Source organism: Balaenoptera musculus, chromosome 1 (genome assembly GCF_009873245.2).
Source record: "Balaenoptera musculus isolate JJ_BM4_2016_0621 chromosome 1, mBalMus1.pri.v3, whole genome shotgun sequence".
NCBI lineage: Eukaryota > Metazoa > Chordata > Mammalia > Artiodactyla > Balaenopteridae > Balaenoptera > Balaenoptera musculus.
In genome coordinates, this window is record NC_045785.1 from 180442425 (window position 1) to 180464984 (window position 22560).

The 22560-nt window shown below is 37.6% G+C and overlaps 1 protein-coding gene across 5 annotated transcripts in view; it reads right to left on the reverse strand.

Annotated features, from left to right (window-relative positions):
- Window positions 1-22560, reverse strand: part of DENND1B (DENN domain containing 1B) — a 252491-nt gene that overhangs the window by 171856 nt on the left and 58075 nt on the right. For all 5 annotated transcript variants that reach the window (XM_036855731.1, XM_036855712.1, XM_036855721.1 and 2 more), the window contains exon 3: window positions 14300-14343. In XM_036855731.1, the coding sequence (XP_036711626.1) occupies window positions 14300-14343 (44 nt within the window). The remainder of the gene's footprint in view (window positions 1-14299; window positions 14344-22560) is intronic.

The following is a 22560-nucleotide window of genomic DNA, read 5'->3' on the forward strand; positions in this document are numbered from 1 at the left end:
CTAAGAATAAGTAGAACTCGACCACAAAAAAAAAAAAAAAAAAAAACGAAAAAGAAGAAAAATGTTAATGGGCAGTAAAAACAGAAATGCCACCAAAAAAAGAAACAGGATCTAGGAAAAACCAGGGCATGGCATGAAGGGAATTTGACCATGCCCTCTCATTTGTTGAATGCCTACCCTGGAGTTTGACGGAGCCAAACATATAACTGACAGAATTCAAACTCCATTTACACCATCCAAAAAAAAAAAAAGATCTTTTATTTAATGCAAGAAATAAAATTCTAATGTCTTTAGCTATCACTCCACGTCAATTCCAAATCACAAAATAATTTCATCATTCTGCGCTTCTAATACAATAGGGTGTCACAATCAGTTACCCTAACTATATATGACAGTATCCTCCACTCTTATCCTAAAAGAGGACCAACTCCAGGAATACACTCAGTGGTCGAGGAACAAGGCTTAAAGATCCCCTTCCACACACACCTGCCAGAAACCAACATCGCCACGCGAATGTCAGAATGCAAGCAAAACACGCACCCAATGCCACAGCTACGTTCTTTTCCCAAATATCCTTCGAATGCCCGCTTAGAGACCCGTAAACCACTTTCTCTTTAGTGCTGCCCTCAACGCTGGTCTCTGACAACTCTCAGTCCCAGAAGTAATGAATGAAGATTCACACCCTTCAAGTACACCAACTCCACTGCCATTGTTCTGCATGTACCAACTGACAACAATTCTTGGGGAAGCAAGAGACAATAATGTAGTAGGACCGAGGCAGAATATCCAGGATAAACTTTCCTCTCACATCCCATTACCCCTTTCTCTCAAGTCACGCCAGCGTAAGAATGACAATCAAGAAGATTTAAGGAACAAAGGTACTTTCAACAACCCTGAAACTGAGTCCTCCCAGAATACTGTCTTTTATCAATAAGCCCCTGCCATCAGTCTTCCTTCTTTCTGCTTATCTTAAAGAGGGAGGCACACCTCACCACTGCCGTCCAAAGCTAAACCCTCCACTTGCAGCTGTGAGGCAATCTTGTGGGAACCACCGTTACAACCTGTCCGTTAGTATTATAGAACAGACAGTATATTATGAATAATTTTGTCTCCCCTACTGGACTATGAGGTCCTTCTGAGCTGACAACTTCTTATATTTATCTTTATCTAGTACTAGAAAAAAATAATGCATGGTGTGTGTTCAGGTGGTATTTGTCATCTTGCCATCTCTGCCAATTCTTGCTACAGAAATTAGTTCTAGCTTCTGTTTTCAATCTCCTTTTTAAAGTGGCTTCTTGCTATTCTATATAAACATGGTCTTCCCTCCTCAAGCCTTTTAATCCTAGAAACTACCAAAATACACTAAATACTGCCATCACCAGCAAAATTAGTCTAAACTTACTACTTCCCCTTCCTCGCTGACCACTTACCTCTTAGCCTGTTTAAATGTGTGATGTCTTCCTTCCCAGAATGTCTACACTGCACTGTGAGTAACTTCCATGGCACATATTACACCCGGCCTTCTGTTGGAATTATACGTAGAAGCAAATATTGTAAAAACAATAAGCAACCTGTGTCCCCCATTTACAGAGGAGAAAATTGAACCTCAGAGAGTAAAAATGATTTCCTTGAAGTCGTACATTCAACTTAGAAGTAGAAACAGAATATTAGTTCACTACTGATTCCCAAACCAATCTTCCTCCCCAATAATAAGACTCCTGGAAGGCAAGGACCACACGTCTTTCTGTTTACAGCCTTATGTTGCCAGACCAGTACCTCGCAAAAAAAAAAGAAAGTATTCTATGAGTATTTTTAAGGCAGCTTTAGGTACATGCTAATTGCCTAGGTTAAGTAAACTCGTTCAATATTTGGCAAAATTTTCACCTCTGATATCATAAAAGTAACAACCAAAAACGTAACTAAAAAAGCCTTGTAAAATATAGCATTGCTTTTAACAATGTATCTTTCAGCTTCCTACCTATCTATATTATCTGTTCACTATGTAAAGTATACCTAAAAATATGATCAAAATTGTTGGTGTCTGTGAGTCTCTACGTCTATAATTCAGAAAGGCCTTTGCTCTTACTGAGTTGGTGTAAAATGGTGCCCTATCTCCATAGAGTATCAATAAACTAGATTATAAAGTCTCACAAATTAAACTCTTGCACATGGATGTTTATAGCAGCTTTATCCATAATTGCCAAAACTTGGATGCAATCAAGATGTGCTTCAGTAGGAACATGGATAAACTGTGGTACTCACGACAATGGAATATTTGTCAGCACTAAAAAGAAATAAGCTACGAAGCCATAAAAAGACACGGAGGAACTTTAAGGAATCTTAAATGCATATTACTAAGTGAAAGAAGCCAATCTGAAAAGGCTACGTACTGTATGGTTTCTCTGTATGATATTCTGGAAAAGGCAAAACTATGGAGACAATAAAAAGATAAGTGGTTGCTAGGGCTGGGGACGGCAGGGAGGAATAACTAGGCAGAGCACAGAGAATTTTTAGGGCAGTGAAAATACCCATATTATAATGATGGCTATGTCATTATACATTTGTCTAAACCCACAGACTGCACAACAGCAAGAGTGAACTCTAAGCTAAACTACGGGCTTTGGGTCATTATGTATCAGTGTAGGTTCATCCCTGGTAAAGGGCGCACCATCTGGTGAATGATGCTGATAGTGCAGGAGGCTATGCAAACGTGGGGCAGGGTGAATGGGAAATCACTGCACCTTCCTCTCAATTTTGTCGTGAACCTTAAGCTGCTCTAAAAAACAAAGTCCTTTACAAAAATTTTAACTAAATTAAAGGAGCGCTATTCTGATTGGCTTGTGGAGAGAAATGAACATAAACTGATTATTCCTAAAAGTCCTATAAAATAAGGAAACTGAACTTTTTTTTTTTCACACACACACACACTGTATTTTATTTTTACAAGAGATAAATAGACTGACACCAAGCATTGTAAATGGATGACCACAACAAAAGCAAAAATGATTGCAATTACCAAACATGAAACACACTCATACTATGTCATAATATTGACATTCAGTCCAGTAATCCTCCACTGTAACAGCTCCTTCACTTTGCAGTGAAGATTGATTTCTATATTCTTTGCCTCTGAGTCCTTGTGGGATTTTTTTTTTTTTAATTCAAACAGAAAGTCACAAAAATTATAATCATCCTCGTCAGCTCACTCAGTCCCATGTAATTAATTTTTTTTTTCATCTTGATCTTTTGTTAGCACTTTTATGAGTTCAGCAGTTTTTCATTAGAGTTCTGAAAATGCTTATTCATTCAGTTCAGCAGTACAGGTACCAGAAACCTGTACTTGTCAGAGTCTTTTCTATGAATTCCTTGAAGATGAAACCCTTTTATAGGAACATATTTGCAAAAGCATCAGAGTACACCCAGAACTGTCTGTAACTGACAAAAGACTTAAAAATGACCATGGTTAAAGATTTGATGAAAGTTCATAATAGTGCAATTGACAAGGAAATTTAGTTTTTTTCTGAGATACACATTTTAAAGTAATAACTAGAATTATGACTTATAACATTATACCAAAACATATAAGAGTTTTAGAAATTTCACGTAATGTCTGAAACATTTATATTAACATATTTCCATACAGATAACCCAATGAAGGAAACTGAACTTCTAATACTTCAGATGGGCTAGAATTCAAAAAAATTCTTAGTGAATTCAAATTCACATAATTAAGGAAAATCCTTAGCAAACATCTAGTTTTATCAATTTAGTTTAATAAATATAGCTGGGATTTCTCTGATGTATCAATATTAAGTACAATATAAGCATACATTCATTCTATTTGGGGTTGTTTTTCCTAAATGTATACAGGTTTGATGAACAAATGGCATACTGTTTAAGGTTCAAAAGATGTAAATTTCTACTCAACCAAACTGTATCGTTATTCTGGTAAGCTTTACTTCAACAGTAACTATATTTTGTAATGTATCTGCTAAAACATAATTTTGAAAACCTTTAGGTAACCAAAATATTGAACCGATATTGAGTTAGTCAATGTATACTCATTGTATTATACATTGTATGATACATTATAGATAATGTATTATGAACCTAGATAATTTCTAAGATAGAATACTAAAAACACTGATTACTAAGCATATTTAAGTCTATATACTTTTTATTTTTGTGTGCTGTGAAAAGCCTACACTTTTGGGTAATTTTAATAAACTTGTTCCTTTTGGCCACTATACAGAGATGTAAACGGGAATTGTGTGGCTTTAGAAAGTGGTATGATGGGTACCATGTCTGGTAGTCTTGTACAATGCTTGTGCAGGACACAAGGTGCTCAGTTATCTGTCCCCCAAGTGTTCTTTGTTTTTTCTTTTTCTGTGAAACAGAAGTTAGTTATTTAGGTTAAAAGCTGTGATTAATATGAGTGGTTAAGACTACACTAGGAACAACAGTATCAGATAAATACAACTGTGTGTTTTGTTTTGTTTTTTCAAAGAATGGTTTTATCCTAAAACAGCGATTCTTGGGCTTTTTTTGTTTTTTACCTCCATATTCTTGGGACTTGCTGAGGATGGTGAAGAGCTAGTGTTTATGTAATAACTATTGAAATGTAGTGTATTAGAAATTAAAACTGATAATTTTTTAAAAGATACATGAATTCATTTGAAGATAGCAATCATGGATGCACGACATGTTAACACAAATGACACAATTATGATGGTGATGATAATGAAATTAGTTTGACCTTGCAGATCTCTGAGATATGTCTTTAAGTGTCAGTTTGTTCTTGACTATGACAGAGCACAATGAATAACACTTAAAATGTTTGGTTGGGGCTTCCCTGGTGGCGCAGTGGTTGAGAATCTGCCTGCTAATGCAGGGGACACAGGTTCGAGCCCTGGTCTGGGAAGATCCCACATGCCGCGGAGCAACTAGGCCCGTGAGCCACAACTACTGAGCCTGCGCATCTGGAACCTGTGCTCCGCAACAAGAGAGGCCGCGATAGTGAGAGGCCCGCGCACCGCGATGAAGAGTGGCCCCCGCTCGCCACAACTAGAGAAAGCCCTCGCACAGAAACGAAGACCCAACACAGCCAAAAATAAATAAATTAATTAATTATTTAAAATGAATAATGCTTTAAAAGAAAAAAAAGTTTGGTAATACCTGACTGAAAAGAAGCTATAAATATTGTTAAAGTTCACTCAGTTTTGATGGGCTTGCTTCCTTGGATTCCTGATTAACGCTTCCGCCTACAACATGAAAATCTATCCTCACCTCCGTGTACCTCTGAGATAGCCAGAACTCTGTGTCTTAACAGAATAATTCTCTGTGCTTGATACTGACTTTACTATGTCTTCTATTATTCCGGCGGAGGGGGGAGGTACGAAAGTTCCTCATTTACGAAAGAATTATTCAACTGTGTTACCGTCTATATTTACTTTTAAATATTTTATTGTCACTTTGATTAAACAGATAATCAAGGGTTGCTTCTTAGGCACCTATGGACCCCATCTTAATCAAACAGCCAAATCTTCTAACAACTTTTAAAATTTTGCCTTCCCAAACTCAGATTCTGAATGCAGAAAAAAATCAAAAACTTTCATGATATGTTTTATTAACTAAAACTGTCTTGGAGATTTCCTAGAGATTCCCTAAAAATCACAGGAATGTGTACTCTTGCCTTATAAAATGAGATGCTAGAAGTAATTCGGTTTGTTTGATATGTTATTATCATAAGAGTTGTCTGATATAATTATTATTATTATTACACAAAAAGCTGGCAAATCAGAAGAGGTGCTTAGCCTGCCCTAGGTTAAATTTGTACATGTAAATTTTATGAATATGAATATTTCAGAAATCACATGCTTTATGGGAAGTTTCCAGAGAAATGCCAATGCCCCTGCTCTCCAGAATATGTTTTACTCTCCAGGAAAACAAGAGTCAAACTCTTATGAAATAGTTCTGCTGAATTTTCCTATACTTCTCAGACTACTGGCAGTGTTTTGCCTGATGATATTAGGCAACAACAGTATAATATTGCCAGTTATAATTTCAGTTATTATTTAAAATTCCACTTGGTCATAACCTTAGTTCTTTATTTTAAATTCTTCGTATCTTCTAAGCCAGTGGTACCAAACTCGATATGCACTTCAGACTTACCCTTGAAGTTTTACAAAAATATATTCGTCTAGGCCCTACTCCAGATACACTGAATCTCTTTACTTGATATTCCGGGTATGCTCTTGCTATATTATGCCTCAGGATTATTGTATGTTATATCTCAAGATCTTTCCTCTATAAATTTTGTTCACCCATTTTCATAAATCAGGCATAACCTGAACTGGCTCCTTCAAAAACAGGCTTACTTGTTGGTCTTACACACATTTTGTCTAAAACTTTTTTTGAATGGCTTTATTATCTTCACTTTTCATACAACTGAAACAAATTTCCTTTTCCATATTTTATTTTTATTATGAACTCTCAGTAGACATTTCACACTTGAGAATAATCATTAATAAATTAACCATAGCCATTAAGTCTCTGTCATCTACGGATAGTTTACTTTTGTTTCGGATACCCTGAGGACTGCCATAAGCTACAGGCCACAGTTTGTTTTCAACAAAGAGGGTCAGTCTCAGAGCTCTGTGGAAAGGGGTTGTATCAGGTACTTCAAACTCCTGACACTTCAAAGAACAGACTCTTGGGTACAGGTCTCTGAACTGACATCACTGAGACAACGTTCAGGCCATTCCACTGGACTAAGTCAGGATTTCCAAGACTCTTTCAGTCAAGAAGCAGAAAGTTTCATGAAACTGCTAGGCCAATATCCAGCAGAACAATAATTTACTGCATTGTGTTGGATAAACTAATGGAAATTTTATTGTTTGAAATACTGATGCTGTTTTAATGCTCTATTTTCTGGACATATAAGGAAGCCCTTTCCTCTCTTCCTAAGCTGTCTGTAACCCACAACAATTCTGTAAACCCTGCTTCTGTAAACTGAAATATAATTTTTAAATTACATCTAGTTCTCACTGACTCCTTCCCTCCCAGAATTCAGAAACTCTTACTAAGTCCCTTTACTTTTCATTGCAATATTATTATTTGCATACGTTTAATAAAAATCTGTCATTCACTTTACCAGGATATAAGTGGAAGAACTGACTAACAACCAAGGCCTTACTTAAAGTGTCCTTTTTGAGAAACATGCTTGTTTAATCAGCCATGTCAAGGCACTTGGAAGGAACAAAGGTTAACTATACTTTCGGAGCCTACAAAGCCCTCCCAGGAAACCTGGCCTAATGCCCGCCTGACAGTGTTAAAGAAGGTCCCTTCCTCACAGCCCAGGAACCTTAGCAAATTTTGTTAAGCTTGACAGGAATTTATGAATATTATAGGCATAGGTAGTAGTATTATAGGTAGTACACATAAAGTCTGGGAAAGACATTTTCTTGGACTTGGTTTCCTAGCTTTGCGATTATCTAGAAACAGGTGCTTTTAAAAGTCTAATCTGAAATTCCTTATAAAAACTTCCAGAAAGAAGTTGATTTTGTAGACATAGTAATTGTTCTACACTGCATGGCCCTGGATATGTAAATTCATGGAGGCTTACAGGCTAAATTAACACTCCTGTCCTGCCTATGTAAATAATCAAGCCAAACCTAATGGGACTTGTTATCTAGAATAATCTTTGTTTGATATTATTATGCTTGCCGGATAAAGAGGAAGACTGCAGGGAAAAACTGTAAAACTTGAAATGGACCGAAGGTTACTGGCTGCCTTCAGTGGAAAACAAGCCATCATCTGACACCCTCTGTTCAGGGCCCTGCGTCTTTCACTGTCTAAGCTATTCTGTAATCCTGTAAGTTGTAGACAAATGATAGCAACGCAAATGATATTCGTCCATAGACACGCCGATGGAGGGACAGCTGATGCCCCTCCTCCCTCACCCCCCCATGTAAAAAAGTCACTGAAAATTTATTACAATATTCCTGATTTACCTATATAATTGTGATACTTTGAACTCTCCTTTGAATAGGTTATAGCATTTTACTGATGGCCTTGTCAGTTAACAAGTTTAAAAAATAAAACACTTCCACAAAATAAAATCTTCTATTTGTATAGGAGTCATGATTATATTTTCTTTTAAAAATTATTCTTTAATACTAGTCTCAGAGATCGTTGGTCTAATGTGGAAAATAGAAAGTAAAGAGATGACAGATCTAAGTGCCATAACATGGGGAACATAAAATGCTGAGGGAACTCTGATGAGGTACATCCAATCCAGACCCGTGACAAACAAAGGGCTTCTCGGAGGATGTGACCACCGAGCTGAGACCAGAAAGACAAGCAAAGGGGAGAACAAGGAGGAGACTAGCATTTCAGGCTGAAGGACTCCCATGTTCAAAGGGAGAATGTAAATGGATGGTGGGTACATAAGGGAAACTGTTGTTTGCTATGAAATGCAGACCACTTTTGTATTAGACAACGGGAAAGGGAGACAGAAATATGAGGCTAAAGATATAAACAAAGGCCTTGAACAAGGGGCTTGATCATGGTAAGAAGGCTGGACTTTATCTTGAAGGTGTCAGTGGGGAGAACTGAGTTCAATAAGCATTTAGTACAGCAGGCTCTGGGGTCACACTGGCTTGGAATAATGGCTCTGCTACTTATTGCTGTGTGACTCCTGCTGTATTAATTAAGTACTCTGCAGTCCTGTTTCTTCATCTGTAAAATGGGAATTACAGTAGTCCCTTAGGCTCATAAGGGTATGATAAGGATTAATTGGGCTAATACAGGTAAAGTAGTTCGAAAACTGCCTAGCACGTTGTAAGGAACCAGTGACAGTAGTGATGTTAGTAGCAGTATTTGCCCTTTAGTGAGATCATTTGTCTTACAGATCATTCTAGCTACACTGTGGAGAATACATTAAATAGGAACAAAAATAGAGGTGAAAAGGAGAGTTAGAAGGATGTGAATTAAGGAAAGGACCCTAGAAATAAAGAGAAATGGACAGATTTACAAGACATAAAAGAGGCACAAGCAATAAGATTTGATGACAGATTGAGTACAGCAGCTGAGTGGAGGACACAGAAGTCAAAAATAAATATATAAAAGTCCATGGCTTGAGAAAGAAGCTTAAGGCGGAGCATTCACTGAAATCAGATGCACAAGAACAACAACTCCACGTCAGGTAAGGCAGGAAACGCAAAACACAAAAATTGTCCACGGAACACTAAAAGAGGAATGCTTCAATATATCGCAGCAGGTAAAGCATCTAAGTTGTGTTACAAAGGAAGTGCATCAGAGAAACGGAAAACGGCATCTGAGACTTAAGAAATGGTCCAGAATCATGAAAGGCCTGCAGTTTGTGTGAAAGCAGGAAAAGTACTGCAAGAGTGAAGGGTTAAAGGTAAACAAGAAATATGACCTGGGGTCAGCGCCTCACCATCTTATTTTTCCTATCTAGAAACCAAGCGGATGGACCTAATGCTTTCTATGTGTTGGCCATTACCAGCAGAGGATGGCTCCGTGGTCCTATGACTTCTGCTGGAAGCCATCCTGAAGATGTCTCTCATGCTACCGTCGGGGAGCAATATTTGCCACCACAAAGTGTGTCTCTCTGGCAGAAGATTTATTCAGGCTGATTATTTTCAAGAAACCAAGACTCGGGAAGTTTTTCTTATTCCCTCCCAGGTAACTGCCTAAAAGAATTTAGAGAGAGGGCCTGTTCCCAGAATAGAGCCATCACCAGAGATACCTGCAAAGAATATGGGCCAGGTGTGGTGGGGGAACTAGACTAGAGATCAGAGCCCACCCCGTGTCCCCTTGTCCCTGCCCGACCCAGCAAACACGTGTTTACCAAACATTGGCTTCTCCCTCTCCGTGTGAATTGCTTTCCTCCCCTTAGAGGTCCCAAACCACGACCCCCAACATCCTCTTTTGTCTTTAGCTGAAGATGGCATTGAAGGGGAGGGTTTCAGCCATTCTGGCCACTTACTAGTCTTCCTGGGTCTCTCCCACGTGTATAAGTTATTAAACTTTTGTTTGATTCTTCTCCTGTTAATCTGTTTCATGTCAATGTAACTCTTAAGCCAGCCAGAAGGACTTAGAAGGGTAGAGGAAAATTTCTTCTTCCCTGACACTATAAAATTATACATCTTTCTGGAGATCTATAAAGCAGTGAAATTCTCAAACTTGTTATCAAACTATAAAAACAATACATAAAACAGTTTCATCTATTCCTCGTCATAAATTAATAAACGTTCGTGGCATTACAATATAACAGTGAAACTATCAGCTCACATTTACGGAGTGCTTTCTATGTGCCAGGCACTATGCTTCGTAGACGTCATTCCTACCCGAACTTTGTCAGAGTAGCAACGTCAGCCCTATTTTGCAGGTGAGGAACTAAGAGAGAGAAAACCCCTGCCGAAAGCAACACTTCATGCGATCTGTAAATACAGAGCCATGATTCAAACGCAAAGCTGCCCCCAGCATTTATAAGATTTTAGTTCTGACCACTCTCTAAAGGTATAGTTTGCTCCCAAAGACTGACTCCTCTCACTCAAGAAATACAGACTGGCCATGGCCCTAAGAGGCCGATGGTACATGAAAGCAGCAAACGTATAGAAAAGTGAACCATGAAATGACAAGCAGAAAGTACGGGGGGAAAAGTCCAGTATTGTGAAAACCAGTGCCAAGCTATTAAGTGTACATGTGAGCAACAGGAATATAAGAACAATGGAGAGCTTAGCTTGACAGCAGCAAAAAGAAACAAAATTACTCATTTTATACAGAAGTGGTGAACTCACAAAGATAATAGGAGATGTTGCAATTATCAGCAGTGCGGATGGGAAGACTTGTTCTGCATTAATCTTCTCAGCCACAGCTCTCAATGTATTTGCAAAACATAAATCCGACATCAACTAAATCTGTCTGTAAATCCTCAAATTCATTCACACCTTTTTATTTCCTAAGGTTGCAAACCCTCCATTTTTCCTAAATCCCCAAAGTCCCCTCCCATCACTTGCATGGAAGATAATTCAAGATCTCTCAAAGTGCCAAAAAGAAACTCATTCTCTCATTCCTCTTCTCCACCCCATGCTCCCCAAAACACCTTTGCACGCAGTCTCTCTTTCCCCCCTTTACACTTGTAAAAAATTAATAAACAAAAACCTGAATTAAATAGAGTAGGGTGACCAGAAGGGGGAGCTCTCACACCCTGTGACCATGGTGGAACCCAACAGGAAGAAGAAATACTGTTCTTTCCTGCAAGGACTCAGCCAATGAAAAGCCACGGCCTCTTTGTTTACACAGCCCTCCTGACTTCCTCTCTCCTCGATAAAAGGCTCTCCTTCCCTCAGCACGCAGGAACTTGCACCTGGCTCGCCATGGTTGCAGACCCCGAGCTGCAGTTCTCTGCTGATCCCGAATAAACCCACCTTTGCTGTAGAAACATCTGGCAGTCTATTTGTTCCAGGTTGACACAGTCACCCTCTGCTTCATTCCTCATGTAACCAACTCTTTCAGATCCTTCCTCCTCCTCAGCGGCACTACTGCAAAGCCAACTCACTTCCTTGCCTCCAGTTTCTCCCACAACCAATATACTGAGATCTTTTCCAAATCAATATTCCTAACAGATTTATCTTGTTATATCACACTCTCCTCAAGTTCATTTGAAGGACCAACTCTTTAGCAAGGCCTTTCATTGTTGCCAAGACTCAGCCCAGTTTATGTTTATAGCTTCAGCTCCTATTCTCCTACACAAAATTCTCCACTGTACAAAGAACAACAACAACAACAAAAATTAATTACAACTCCTGAAATGCGATTTGGGTTGTCCCATTGGTTCTTCTATTGCCAAAAGAAGGAAAACACATGCAAAGAAGTATATAATAAGCCAATGCCTATGATGGACCAAGAGCTGTATGTGGTAGAACTAAAGGACTAAACAGATTGGTATCATTTCTTTGGATTAAACAGCACACTGGTTTCAAATTATAAAGATACTGGGGGAAAAACTTATAATAAACTTTTTCTAAAAGAGTTAAAATAAGTGAGTAGGGTTTGGGTCAGCATTCCAAGCAAAAAGAATAATACAGCTTCCTTGCTAATAACACATGCTTCTGAGTTAGACCAACTTGCCCTCAAGTCTCAGCTAGCTCTGCCTCTTCTAAGCAGTGTGTTATCAGGCAAGTTTCTTACTTAAGTCTCAGTTTCAGGACTGATTCTATCTCCTAGCAGTACTGGGAGAATTTGAAGATAAAATCAGTTGTGCACATAAGCACCCAGCACAGTGCCTAGTACATGTTAAGAGCTAAATAAGGACAGATTAAGAATTATTCTTACTGAAGCAGTCTCAGATCCAGTGAAAAGGCTGTTTAGGAAGAAGTAGACAATTAGTATAGGAAAGCAGTAAAAGATAAGAAGGATGAGAAATACACACAGAGTACTTGTGTCATCTGTAGTACTCAGAATATTCACCAAAAAGCATATAGCAAAACCATTCTTCAAGGCCCTTGGCTGGATTCCCATATGAAGTTTTGTTTCTTTAAATATAAACTGAAGTAGTTAGACAAAATGGTATCTAAAGCTCCTTTCAGCTCTAACCTTTTCTGTAAGAACTGCTATGCCCTGGAATCCTGGGGGTTATGAATGCTCATCACCATTACATGGTCAAATGCTTTTATGTTTTACTAAGTATGTGAGCACTTATTAATGTTCCACTGACCTCACAAATCTGGGAGACAAAGCAACAGCTAAAACATTCCTAGCACCAGTTTATCTGTCACAAAGAGGAACAGCAATAACCGGTCTCACTGAAAAATTTCCTGTAGCTGAACTCGACAAGTACACTATCACCCTTATGTGAACCCAAAGTTAGGAGCCTTCAGATACCCTAGGAATTCTCAGGGGCAGTTTAAGAGGTAGAAGTTAGAAAAGAAAAAAAAAAAAAAAAAGAATCTGGACAGGAGGTTAGACCAGAGAGAACTAGAAAGACCAAGAGAGGAATAGTATTGATATTTCAAAACAGTAACATTAGTCAACAAGTGTCTAACCTAACGTCCCATCACTGGGGAACAAACCCAACTAAGCCTCATATGTACAAATCATGTCTTCACTGTGGGGACTTATTTTATATACTTAAGATACTTATAAATCTATTCTTTCTCCAAGGGGCTAAAAACAAATTAAGAGTATGTGCTCTCTTTTTATGTGAAAAAACAGTCAAGGCCTGCACTAGATCTAATTAATATTTAACATGCTCATTTAACTCACTTTTTCAGTGACATTTCCTAATCTTCTATACTGATTTTCACATGTAGAAAATTATTCTTCCACATCAAAATCACATGTGTCTGTATATCTCTGAATGGACTGCTTTAAAATGAATACTTTTATCAGCTTTCATTTTGGTAAATTATGAGAATCGTACCTGTGAACTTAACTTATGGTTAAGCTTGTAGTGTTATAATTTTATACTTTTAAGTGACAAGATTGTTTTACCCCACTTCTTTATAGACAAAAAAAAAGGAACCTGCTAATCAGATTTCCAGAAGGAGTACTTGTTTATATAAAAATTTAAATTTGTACGGTTAACCATGTAATTCACTTCAAAATGATAAATCCATAATATATATTATACAGATTTTTTAAATTTACATACATTATGTCAAAATAATTCATAGTTTTGGCTATACAAAATACTTAAGGAACTAGAGAATATTATAATTAAAATACAAATGCAGTAAATTCATTTCCAAGTCTCCCATTTTCTTTTAAGAAAACAAAGCCATAGATAAGAATTATTTTAAAATAAGAAAATAATGTCAATTCAACTTTTATATGTTAATGATTCGAACATTACTGTAACAAGTGTAGAACTGACCTCTTAGTTATAGCAGTTACTACTTCTTACTGTCTTACTTACAGAAGGGTATCCCTCAAAGTACCACATCATCAAGTTTTCTGATGGGGAAATGTTTGTTTCCAAATATATATTCCACAGACACATTAAAAGAGCATAAAAACATGCTGAAACTGTAAACATTCACTTCCTAATAGCTTCATGAAAGGGCCTCTTCATCACGCATCTACCTGGTAACTTCAAAACATTTTCCATGTATTCTGCACACATGGCTTTTTATTCTGATCAATAAAGAGCTGATCAAGAGAAAATACTTAAAGCAATTCATATGTAGTAGTCATAGTAGTAGTAGTAACAGTAGTAATAATCATTAATGCTCCAATTTTAAATGCTTTTTAAAAATTATGTGGTTCCAACCTGGTCTGCAAAGTCCTCTGGGAACTTCCACAATACCTCCGGATCTGTAAATAATTGACACAGAGCTTTAAACAGAGAAAATAACACATTTACAGCAACAGTCTTGTTCAAATACTCTTAAAATTGTCGAAGCTACTTTTTTTAATAATTTTAAATTTTTTCTTTAAATATTTACAGTTGATGAGGTTCAAAATTAAATATTTTGATAGTTTAAGGGTTTTAATGACCTTTGGAACAGGAATAATAAAATGAATAACTTGGTCAGATTATTAAAAATATTGTTTCTTTTAGCAACTCATTTTTTATTTATATACCTTAGATTTTAAGATTCTGAAATATAAGTTTTCAGATTTAACTCCACTTAATATACTGGTTTTAATTTGAAAAGAAAAATATAAATGTGGTAAATATGTAATCAAATATATTACAGCCCTCAGAAACTAGACTAAAATACAACATCTTAAATTTCCATTTAAAATCCTAAAAGACATTGTTCCAAAGAGGACATGCATATGGTGAACAGGCCCATGAAAAGATGCTGAACATCATTATCATCAGAGAAATGCAAACTAAAACCACAATGAGATATCACCTCACACCTGTCAGAATGACTATCATCAAAAAGAACACAAATAGCAAATTGTCGGCAAGGATGTGGAGAAAAGGGAGCCCTCCTACACTATTGATGGGAATGTAAATTGGTGCAACCACTGTGGAAAACAGTATGGAGGTTCCTCAAAAAACTAAAAGTAGAAGAACTACCATATGATCCAGCAATTCCACTCCTGGATATATATCCGAAAAAAAATGTAAACACTAATTCGAAAAGATACATGAACCCCAATGTTCACAGCAGCATTATTTACAATTACCAAGATATGGAAGCAACCTAAGTGTCCACTGACAGATGAATGGATAAAGAAGATGCAGTATGTATGTGTATACACACACACATACACACACACACACACACACACACACAGACACACAATGGAATACTACTCAGCCATTAAAAAGGAATGAAATTTTGTTATTTGCAACAACATGGATGGACTTGGAGGGTATTATGCTAAGCGAAATACGTCAGAGAAAGACAAGTACTGTATGATATCACTTATATGTGGAATCTAAAAAAATAAACTAGTGAATATAACAAAAAATAAACAGACTCACAGATGTAGAGAACAAATTAGTTACCAGTGGGGAGAAGGAAGGGGAGGGGCAAAATAGGGGTAGGGGATTAAGAGGTACAAACTATTATGTACAAAATAAATAAGCTACAAGGATATATCGTACAACACGTGGAATATGGCCAGTATTTTGTAGTAACTGTAAATGGAATATAACCATTAAAAATTGTGAATCACTATGCTGTACACCTGTAACTTACATTTATTGTACTTCGACTATACTTCAATTTAAAAAATGAAAAAGAAAATAAAATCCTCAATAAAAGTGTATAAACACAGTAATAATGTTTGTTTTATATCAAGGTTCACTTTGGAAGTCCCATATTTGCAACTCCATAAATCAGCTTTTAAAACAATAGATAAGGCTTCCCTGGTGGCGCAGTGGTTGAGAATCTGCCTGCCAATGCAGGGGACACGGGTTCGAGCCCTGGTCTGGGAGGATCCCACATGCCGCGGAGCAGCTGGGCCCGTGAGCCACGATTACTGAGACTGCGCGTCTGGAGCCTGTGCTCCACAACAAGAGAGGCCGCGATAGTGAGAGGCCCGCGCACCGCGATGAAGAGTGGCCCCCACTTGCCGCAACTAGAGAAAGCCCTCACACAGAAACGAAGACCCAACACAGCCATAAATAAATAAATAAACCCAAAAGTTAAAAAAAAAACCAAAAAACAACAGATAAGTTGGTAGGCATAAGGCATCAAGCTTGTTTACAATACAATTGACAAAAATAAATAAATAATTTAAAAAAAATTTAAAAAATACAATTGACATTTCCTGGGGTATTTCAGAGATATTTTTCTAATATATTATATCCAGTTATTCACATATAAAAATCAATGTTGTTTTATAAATATTTGCACTGGTTTTCATTTTCATTATTTCTTCACAATATTTCTCTTCTACTTAGCATAATAAAAAGAAGTCTTTTTAATTAACACTAAAAAATATTTTGGTTGCATATGTATTTTTTAATTCTGTCAATAACATACTTCTGAATACTGCAAATGTGCTTTAAAAGGATACTGTACAAAGGATAATATTACTTCCGAAAGCCTTTGAAAGCCCAATATAAGTAACAAGCACAACCGACAAGACAGGATCAAAATATCAAAAATACCACTTTATGTACCCAGTCAGTAAAAAATTATGGCTCAATCTCATTATTTCCACTATACCATATTGCTTTTTAAAAAATACAGTCCAAGGATGCATAATTTCAAGTATTTAATTCCAAAACTCAGTAATTACCTAGCAACATTTTGAGCATGAGCTGGCTTCTCTTGCTGTATTACTTATTAAGCTCAAAAAAATTTTTTTTCAAATATTTTAACTTAAAAAAAAAAAAGGAAGCATACTTTCTACAATTAACCTTTTTACTAAGGAATAAAAAGTTTCTACATAAATTAACATAAAAATCATTTAAAACATCTTACATAAGGATAATGCATTACTAATTTATGGAGCTAATATTAAATGATTATGCCTTCATGTAAAACAAAATGTGTACATTTCTAAAATGACTGTGACATGTATAGATCACCTAAAAATACTGAAACGTTAATGTCCTGTAGAAATTATGTTGGAAAACATATATATGTGCCCATGTATGTACATATATGTGTGTGTGTGTTTATGTGGCAGTTTTACCAAAACGGTAGTTATTAAGATTTGCATCTCATAAAACAAAAGTGTATGACGGATTCTTCATGAAATATTAAACAAAAGTTATCTTGATAAATTAATACAATAACTAATGGCCCTATAAACAAGTCATCATGCAGAAATGTGGAATAGTCCCTTCTTATAAATAATGGAGTTAGAGAGTTTCAATGTGAATATTTTAAATATCCCTTTTAAACAACCTCAATTTTACAGTTACCATTTGAGAAAATGTGACAGATTCCTTACACTTATACCTTAAAACCAGGACATTTGTCTTGCTGGATAGCCCTAACAGTTTGCCCTGCTGTTTGCAGCATTTACCTAATTATGTTTTCCTCCCTCACTTTCCTTCATCCCTTACACTACGCAGTTTTTTTCTGTACCGTCTGGTCTGTTCTTTCACAGAGGATGAACAAGTGAATACATGAAAACAGCAAATATCGGTTTAGTCACATAGTGGAAAATACCCTATTTCTTTTCTTTTCATTAAATGCGTGTTACACTTCAGCACCCAAAAATGTATTATAATCATGTGCATCCATATCTGAAATGGATTAACTTAGTTACTGCCTGTGTGGTTAGGTTTACCCCTTATCTGACACATGTTGGCAGCAACTCTTCACAAGGACTGCAGAGGAAGAAACAAAAGAGCTCTGAAAAAAATGGTAATAATCCAATTTTCAAATTTATGCACAACGACGGAATTTTCTGTTCCCTGGGGATTACTTTCCAGATGCGAGATCTGAGCTGGCAAAGCTAGGTCGATTTTCTGCTGATTTTATGGGTGAAAGGATGGGAACTGCTGGTAGGAGTCACCGCTGCCCGTGGTGACTGGGGCACACCATGTTTCTCTTCTGTCCAGTGTCCACCCGTAGCTCAGAGGAGACGCCACATCTTAAAGAGAGACTTTGCCACCAACAATCCGGAAACCAAATAAACATGAAAGGAAGAACACGTAACTTAATTTTTACATAAATATAGTTAATCTCTTATTTTAATAAAAGAATGTTACAGTGTAGTGAGAAAAATATACAAATTTTTATTAAATCAGTAAATTTGGAAGGAGAGTATTTAATGTATTATTTGGGCATCACCATCGCAAGTATTCCAAATTCCTGAGTGAGGCTTTTTTTTTAATGTAAAGTGAGATAAATTTAGTAATATTTTATTTTCCTTTGCAACCAGACCTTTCACATTTTCTGGCCTGTAACTAAAAACAAAAATTAAAATAACTTAAAATATTACTGAGATTCAACTACACTATTTTTTTAATGCAGGAAAAACTTTAATTTACACAAATGAATAATATTTACTTAATTCTGTGGAATTCATAGATGAATATATTTAAAATTATGCATTTGTAAAACCACAGTTCAGAAACTATATACTTTTGAAAAGGCAGAATATATAGCATTAGTGTTTTGCTTGATTATAGCTTCAGTGCTTATTCACCTACATTGTAGAATCACAATTTTACAAATGAGGAAACTGAAGCCAACGCAATGAGGAGCATATTCTTTTTTTTTTTTAATAAACTTATTTATTTATTTATTTTTGGCTGCGTTGGGTCTTCGTTGCTGCGCGCGGGCTTTCTCTAGTTGCGGTGAGCGGGGGCTACTCTTTGTTGTGGTGCGCAGGCTTCTCATTGCAGTGGCCTCTCCTGTTGCGGAGCACAGGCTCTAGGCGTGCGGGCTTCAGTAGTTGTGGCATGTGGGCTCAGTAGTTGTGGTTCGCGGGCTCTAGAGTGCAGGCTCAGTAGTTGTGGCGCAAGGGCTTCATTGCTCTGTGGCATGTGGGATCTTCCCAGACCAGCGCTCGAACCCATATCCCTTGCACTGGCAGGCGGATTCCTAACCACTGCGCCACCAGGGAAGTCCCTGGAAGCATGTCTTAATTATAAGGCTAGTTAATGTCAGAGGCTAGAACTTTCTTAGTTGAGATCTAAGGAGCAGCTATTTTTTTTTTTTATTAATTTATTATTTTATGGCTGTGTTGGGTCTTCGTTTCTGTGCGAGGGCTTTCTCTAGTTGTGGCAAGTTGGGGCCACTCTTCATCGCAGTGCGCGGGCCTCTCACTATCGTGGCCTCTGTTGTTGCGGAGCACAGGCTCCAGACACGCAGGCTCAGCAATCGTGGCTCACGGGCCCAACTGCTCCGCGGCATGTGGGATCTTCCCAGACCAGGGCCCGAACCCGTGTCCCCTGCATTGGCAGGCAGACTCTCAACCACTGCGCCACCAGGGAAGCCCAGGAGCAGCTATTTTAAATAATTTCCAAAATCAATACATTTCTCTGTCCCACTTAAGTTCAATTTATTTTATTCAAAAAATCTATGCAACGCTAAAGAAACAGGAAAAGTCCCTGCCCTCCAAAGCCCTATAGCATACATGGAGAAAAATGTCACACAGCTACCTAGTTTTTGTGCAAACAAGGTATCCTGCAGGAACGCTTGAACTCAACTTGAAAATTCACTGGCTTAATAATTTCAAAAAATGTTCCTAACAAAAGAATGGTGATGCCTCTTGAATATAAATGAGCAGGAATCATTAAAGAAAATCTTCCACCTACGGAGATATAATGGTGAACTAAACAAAATAGGTCTCTACAATGTATAGAAAAGGACGGCATCTAAACCTATAGCTCAGTAAAATTTAATGAGTGTTATACTAAAAGGACAGGATACTACCGGACAGCGCAAGGAAAGCCAATCTAATTTAGAAAGCCACTAGTTAGACAAGCAAAGGATGATTTGGGCCATAAAGTGGGCAGAGGAGAACATTCCGGAATGGAGAAACAATATGCACTAAGTCTTAGAGATTAAAAGAAAGCAGAAAACATTTGGAAACTGAAATAAAAAAAGAAGTACTATATCTAGAATGCAGAGTAGGAGAGAGAGAATGTCACGGGATGAAGCTGGAGAGACAGGGGACAGACTACAGAGCTGAAGATGTACCCAAGGTATCAGAGGAAGCCACTAAACCAAGGGAGAAGGAACACCAGAAGCGTGTGGAGAATACAGTTAGAGCGTGTGTTTATGAAAGTCAAGGGAAGAGAGTGTATCCAAAAGATTCTCAAACAAATGTGGCAGAACATTAAGCAAGGCGATGGCTCAAAAAACGGTTAAGTGTGTGTAAAGCATAAGCCACACACAGTACAATGAGCTCCCGTGGCAGGATGGGAAGCAGAAGGCCAATGAAGAAGATCATGGAGTACGAGGAAAGAGAGGCACCGTGTATGCGGGCAACGTATTTAAGAGACGGTACGAGGGAGAAGAAAGTAAAGATAGGAGGAAAGAGGTGAAGCCAGACAGATCTGTTTGTCACTTCTCTTTCCTTTATACTGGCGCAGACCTGAACACGTGTAGGTGATCACGGGAGTCAGTGAGGCAGCGGAGAGCCAGAGAAGAAGAGACGTACACCCCTGAGGAGGCAAGAAGAGGGCATCCTGATGAAGACAATGAGATGAGCCTTGGATAGAAACTGAAGAATATTTTCCCATTGTTATAGGAACGAGAAGAGAGGAGAGGTGATATGAATCCAAGGAGATTTTAGAATCTGGGGTACCAAGTTAAGAGTTTTGTGCAAAACTTCCTGAGTATCTTGTGTGTAGAGTAGGAGCAAAGCTCCCTCCTAGGAGGGAAGTTGTTGGGGGGCTCGAGGAGGTGTGAAACAACTGTTTCAGGCACTGCTGAGCACTCAGTTTGGTGGGTGTCCAGCCTAGTGCTTAAGGGCAACAACGTGGTATCTCCCCACCATCGTCCAAGGGCCAAGGTGCAGGGGAGAACTGCTAGATGCAACCAGGGCTGAGGTTTCTGTCAGTCATGTGTGATGGAAAGAGAGCCTCAACAAAAGAGTGGTTACGGATGTGAACTGCTGATCTAAAGCTAAAAAAGAGAAGTGGTTTTATTTTTTTCTGTAAAATCCATTAGTACTAAATGTTATATCAAGTCATGCTAATGCACTTTGAAACAGTGTATTTTCAGTAGAAAATCTACTGCCTATATCTGAAGACTGTAGGACTGAAAAATAAACTAAAATAAATAAATGGAACATTTGTAATTATGAAGTTAGGCAGCCGAAGTTCCGGTCTTATACCTATACATAATAATGCTTTCTGTCTGTGATCAGAGGTAGGTACTGAAAAGCATAAAATCAGTTTCCCTCCTCTCTTCCCTGCCTTCCACTCCTCCCCGCTCTCTCTGGAATTATCTGAAAGAACAGTCTTATCTGTTTACCCAAGCTTACCATATAAATCTCATTTTCCACATATATATTATGTGGGGAAAAAAAAAAAACCAGAAAACCATGGAATTAGATAACTACAGTTAAAATTACAATTTTTCCAGCTTTACTGAATTATATTTGACATATAACACTCTGTCAGCTTAAGGTGTACGAGATGATTTGATAAACGTACAGATTGTGAAATCTTTACCACAATAAGGTTAATTAACACATCCTTTACCACACATAGTTACTAACTTGTTGTTTTCATTATCATTGGTATGGTGGGAACATTAAAGCCCTACTCTCAAAGCAACTTTCAAATACACAATATAGTATTTGTGAACTATAGTCACCATGCTGGACATTAGATCCCTGGGGCCTACTCATCTTACAACTGAAAGTTTGTACCCTTGAACCAACATCTCCTGCCACCCCTCAGCCCCTGGCAACCACCATCCTACTCCGATTCTTTGAGTCCAATGTTTTTAGATTTCACATATGAGTGAGATCATATAGTACTTGTCTTTCTCTGACTTACTTCATGGAGCATATGTCCTCAAGGTCCACCTATGCTGTTGCAAATGGCAAGGTAGCCTTCCTTCTTTCTAGGGTGGAATAACACTCCATGCTACATATACACCACATTCTCTTTAACCATTCATTCACTGATGGACATTTAGGTTGTTTGCATATCTTGACTATTGAGAATAATACTGCAATGAACATGGGAGTGCAGATATCTCTTCAAGACAGTGATTTCATCTTCACTGGATAAATACCCAGAAGTGGGATTGCTGGGTCACATGGTGGCTCTATTTTTAATTTTTTGAGGAACCTCCATACTGTCTTCCGTAGTGGCTGCACCAATTTACATTTCCACCAATAATGAACCAGGGTTTCCTCTCCTCCACATCCTGGCCAGCATTTGTTATCTTGTCTTTATAATAGCCATTTTGACAGGTGTGAGATAATATCTCATTATGGTTTGATTTGCATTTCCATGATAATTAGTGATGTTGAGAACCTTTTCATGTAGCTGTTGGTGGCTGTTATCTTTTCTTTGGAAAAATGTCTCTTTAAGCCCTCTGCCAATTTTTTAACTGGATTATTTGGTTTGTTGCTATTGTATGAGTTCTTTATATTTTGGGTATTAACCCCTTATCAGATATATGGTTTGCAAATATT